Source organism: Pteropus vampyrus, unplaced genomic scaffold (assembly GCF_000151845.1).
Source record: "Pteropus vampyrus isolate Shadow unplaced genomic scaffold, Pvam_2.0 Scaffold93, whole genome shotgun sequence".
Classification (NCBI taxonomy): Eukaryota; Metazoa; Chordata; class Mammalia; order Chiroptera; family Pteropodidae; genus Pteropus; species Pteropus vampyrus.
Window position 1 is genome coordinate 1,516,331 of NW_011888874.1, and position 5,548 is coordinate 1,521,878.

The 5,548-nt window shown below is 38.5% G+C and overlaps 1 protein-coding gene across 1 annotated transcript in view; it reads left to right on the forward strand.

The window, feature by feature from the left end:
- The window catches only part of SPHKAP (SPHK1 interactor, AKAP domain containing), a 105,789-nt gene that overhangs the window by 7,175 nt on the left and 93,066 nt on the right, over positions 1 to 5,548 (forward strand). The window contains exon 2 of the mRNA XM_023532937.1: positions 4,819 to 4,924. Within this exon, the coding sequence (XP_023388705.1) occupies positions 4,819 to 4,924 (106 nt within the window). The remainder of the gene's footprint in view (positions 1 to 4,818; positions 4,925 to 5,548) is intronic.

Genomic DNA, 5,548 nt, shown 5'->3' on the forward strand with positions numbered 1-5,548 from the left:
AGAGGAGGGTAGGATGATCCTTGCTAAAATGGCCTCACAGGATGCTTGTTAAAGGCAGATCCAGGTCTTAAATGTCAAGGGTGAGGGATAAGGAAGTTGATCATACATCAGGGGGAGTAGGAGTCTTGCTGAAATGACTTAGTGAGATTCCTTGCTAAAACTGGGCTCATCAGGCCAAGGTCAAGATCTTGTTGGAAAGAATACTCAGCGGAGCCTGGTCAAGGAGGGAGTCTTTGTCAATAGATTGGTCAGAAGCTGAAAGTAAGATAAATTAACATACCATGTGACTTTTAAAACAAATCAGGTTTTGATAGACTGACCTGAACCTCTGAGCTTCATGTAACAAGTTAATCCCTTTGGCTGAGGGTAAAATAAAGACACTCGCTTTATGAAACTTCTATTTTGAACCCAGTGAGAAGGTGTATTTTAAAATCCTCTAAATTCTTGGTTGGAGTATATCATTAAATTAATGATATACAGAGCAACTCAATTCCTTTCTCAGGATCTCTTTTGATAGATGTGAGCATTTAGTTTTTTTTGTTCTAGTGTTGAGATTAAAGGATTTAGAATAAAGCTCAAGAGTAGATATCCTTAATAGGACCGAGACAATCAAACCAATGGTAATTACTACGTCTTACTAAAAGCATTCTTTAAGCGAGAGGATAACAACAAATCTGATCTTTTAGACTCTGTTACAATTGTTAAACTTTATACTGTGTTTACTTGACATGTGAGCAACAATAGCATCAAGGATTCCTTTTCATCAGAGCTATCCGGGGAAATTCTTTAAATCATCTCAGATGTGGCTTATCCCACCATCTGTCACCAGTTTAGAAAATTTAGCGTTGCATTCCAACATCCTTTTGTGCATAATCTTTTAAGGTCAACCAGGATGCTCAGAAAATTAAGAACAAACAACACTAATAAACACTAACTGAGCATCCATGACTGCCTAGCACCATTCTAAGGTCCTAAAGTGTGTTTGCTCTTTCAGTACTTACAGCCTATAGAGAGGCAGACAAACATTTGACAAGTGGTGAACATTTTGACAAGTGCTAAAACAGGACGTGGTTCAGGGTGGTGATGGAACACACAAGAGTAGTGTCTGTCTCAAATCTTGCTTTGGGGTGAGGAGTGGAAATACGGGGCTGAGGAGAGGTAAGAGTGTGTGCTTGTATGTGCGGGGGGCAGTGGAAGGAGGTTGGAGAGAAGGTGTGGCCTCTCTGGCAGAGGGAGGGATGGAGGCAGGTGCAGGAGGTGATTTATAATTGGAGACCCAAAGGATAGAGTAGGAATTATCCAGGAGGAAGAAGGGAATTGAGAAAGCTGTTCTTAAAAGAAGAAGCATCATGTGCAAAGGCCCAAGGACAAAAGAAAATGTCTATTTAATTTAACATGTCCGAGAAGTGATTCTTAAGCTTTAATGAGTATATGAGTCACCTGAGTTTAATGTGAAAATGCGGATTCTGATTCGGGGACCTGAGTTCCTGGAGGGCTAACACGCTGCCAGTTAATATCAGTGCAGCCAGTTCTTGGACCAAACTTTTGAGTTGCAACATAGAACTTAACAAGCACTGGACACTTCTCTCTGGGGAAATAGCTGAATATTCCTGAAGCCATTTGTACTGCTGATGGTGACCTACTTATTCACATTGCATGAATCATTAATGACTGAAACGTAGTGGCAGCTCAGCGCCTTACTCCCACATGACATTTTCTAGACGGGAGCATGCTTCTCCTCCCACAATATTTTTAAAGTCACTACTTCAAGTTCTGTTTTTGTACCTTCTTTTTCACCTTCATCTACTTCCTCATTGAAATTCGTTTAGCAGTTTCTGCATGAAACCAATCTGAAAGGGTGTGCTTAATAAATATTGTCAACACTTGTCAAAATCAAAGGAAAATGTCCCAGGGAAGAATTCGGAGTCATTACCATTAGGAGCAAGTTATGAGGCTGTACTGTGTCTTCACAGTAGTTCTTTCAATGTCAATCTGAACTCATTTTAATGAAGGCACTAGTTTCACAGCGCTGCCGTCTCTGCCTCATCCTACTGCAGCCAATTCCATCTTCATCCCAAAGGCATGGGAACAGATTGGGCTGTGTTGTCAAGTCACCTACCGGATATTCATACCCATGTCACATGGTTTAAAAGATAAGCTTCTCTACATATAGTTTTGAATATTAGGCATCATTGAATTGAGTTATAATGTGTTTCTGGGGACTGGAAGATGCATTCATTTTGAATATTGGTACAGTGGAGCTGCATCACATTTGTCAATTAATGCACCAATTAGGCTGTAAGTACTGAAAGAGCAAACACACTTTAGGACCTTAGAATGGTGCTAGGCAGCATGCGACTGTACTGCTTCATTTAATTTTTATAACAATAAACAAATACATATATATATATACATATACACTTTAAAAGTTATTTTATAATGCTACACAGGCTTAACATTAGAACCAACAGAGTGAGCCCTGCAGGCAAACAACACTTTCAAATTTCCTTCCTCACCTTCCTTTCCATCTAGGATCTCGTCATTATCTACAGGCAGAAGGGCTTTCATACCGAGATATAAATGGGTAGATTTGTTTTTTCTTCCTTTCCCTAGACCAGCTCGGCATTTCTTAAACTTTTTTATGTCTATCAATTACTACAGCACCTTATCTACTCGCAGTCACATACAGTGTGCTTTATGGGAAAACAAAGAATTTCCATGGGTGATCTTTCCCTTTTCCCTCTGTTCCCATTACCCCCTGATTTTGGACGTACCCAACTCAGCCCTAGTGAAGTGTGATCACCTTTTAGAGCAGTCAGAGATGGTTGAAGCTCTGTTTCTCTTCTGTTTTATGTCAGGTCTGTCTCAGCCTTACTTCTCAGTCTACTTACTGCCCACTCCCAGGATTGCTAACCCTCTGAAGAGACACGGGAGATGTTCTGACGATGGCCATAGGTCCTGGTGTGGTCTGGGCGCAAGTTCTTAGCTCATCAGAGCTGCCTAGGGACACAGTAGCAATAGGACATGCATCTGTGTGGACTTTTCAGCTCACCTTCCTCAATTCATGCATACGGGGACTTGATTGGTTCCCAGAAGAAATAGTATATGATTTCCTTAACTCTCGAGCTAAGTTACTGCAGACTGAAGTTTGCTTGGTCCATGGTCTTATCTTTTATATGTCAATGGTTTGGAAATAATAACCTGTTTGGTGTTTGGGTAAAAGCCAAACCATCTTATGGTCAAGAAAGCATTCAGAGGGTCATCTGCTGTCACGTTCGAGTTACAATCACACTTAAATGGCAGCTTAAAAGTTATAGGCCCACATTATGGGGAAACTAAAAATAGGGCTGGAAACTCAGGCCCTCCATGATATTTTGCAAGTGACTTTTAGAGCTAGGACGTACCACAGACTTGATTCCAAAACACTTGATTTATAAATGAAGAGACAGCACCAGAAAAGCTAGGCAGCATAGTTCCAATCTTCCTTCCTCCCTTCCTTCCTTCCTTCCTTCCTTCTTTCTTCCCACTACCTTTTCTCAGTTAAGCAAAGATAATATGAGTGCTATCCTTTCATTTAAACTAGACTCACGTTAGTTCTCAATGTGACAATTACTCAGAAAATAAATATAAAAATGTAAAACAAAACAGATTTTACTTGACTTTTTCTATGAAGTGTTTACCTGAATTTATGATCTGTTGCAGAAAACCAGCAGTAGTCATTAAAAAATAATAATTAACCATGGCAATACTAACAGACTATATTCATGCAGTGTGACTTATGGCTATTACAAAATAATGAAAATTTACTAATTTAGAACTTAAAATGTGAGGGTTATATATTAGAAATACATTGCTCACTTACCCTATCTATTTGGTGCTTCTTTTAATAGAAAAATTCTATATATTAGGTTGATAATTATATAAGGAATCATTAAATTGTATTTTTAAAAATGTATTTTAATTAATTGAATATGTTGTATGAGGTCAATGAACAAAAAATGTGTAGACTTGAGATAACAATACATTTTTAAATTCCAAATTATATTTTCAGAAGAGAAATACTTAGAAATCTTTAAGATTCAGTAGGCTTTTTGTATTCAAATTGGTCTCAATTTAAAATCTTCAGTCATATCATGAACAGCAGGTTTCATAATAATTTAAATTTCTATCACATTTTGAGGATGTAGAAATAATTTAAAATTTTTTAAAATACTTATACAGCCCACCAAGATTGGACAGAGATAGGAGAAAGGAATATAAAGTCTAGAATTTTGAAGACAGAGAAGTTAAGATACTGCCTCCAGCCACAGAGATGATAAAGAGATGACCAGATTACATAATGATTTCTTTTACGTTTATATGTCAAATATATTTTAATATAAAAAAAGAGAGATGATCGTTTTCGAAAACCCAGATTCTTTTCATGATATCATCCTACCTCCTGATTAAAATTATATTTTTCCTTCATTTTGTTATTTTTGACAGAGCAGAATTAACGTGGCACGGGAAGACGTTATTAGGGTTTTAAAACTTCTTGCTTAAGAAAAGACGTTAACAGGGCTGGAAGTCAGGCAGATGTATCGCATCCATCCAAACAGCAGGTCGTAGTTTTATATTCACGGTGGAATAGCTCATAGCAATTCCATCAATGACAAAAGTGACACCAACTCGGAAATGTCAATGTCAGCAGGTGGAATTGCAGCGTGCAACGCAATCTGAAAAGTTGATTTTTGATCAACTTTATCGTGTTTCTTCCTTTCTGAATATGGAGATGACTCACTGGAATGTGTTCTCTTTCGTGTTTTGGGGCACAAACAGCATCGCGGAGTCACCACTGATGTGTGAGGTTTCCACCCCGGAGCAGGGCGGCGCCAGTGGCAGCTCCGGAAGCAGCCTGGGGAGCTCCGTCACCGCCTGTAAGAAGGTAACCTTGCCTAACACCACCCTCTTCTCGCCAGTTGAACTTGAACGCTAGTTTAGTCTGACTTTTCGAGCACTTTTTCTAAAGCAGAGACGACAAAAACAAACAACAGAATAGTCCACAATTTGCTTGCCCGGATAACCCCTGGAGACATTTAAAAATGTAATTCATGGAAATGATAAGAAAACTCGAGCAGTTCAGAAGGTATGACTTGAGAACTCTAAGCTTTCCGGGCCACAGTACCTCAACTGCAACCTCTTCCCAAACTCAGATCTCCATTCAGAAAAGTCTTCACAGGTTTTGAATGGCTCACTTTGTTATTTTAAGGCTGTAAGTCTGTATATAAGAAATATTCATGACTGTTCTCTGATATTTTCTTAAAGAGGAGGATATGCTTGGCTTATTTATTAGAAGGAATCACATTTCCTAGAACATAGACTTTAGAATTGATAAACAAATCTTGCTTTCCTACATTTGCAGAAAGTTGTCCTTTGAACAAAAAAATTGTCTAATTTAATGACCTTTTTTCCAGCCAATTTAACTTATGGCCCAGAAACCTAAAGCCAAATGCCCAATTTTCCACTTAATGCTTTTGTCACTATTTGAGGTTGAATTCCAGAGGAGAAC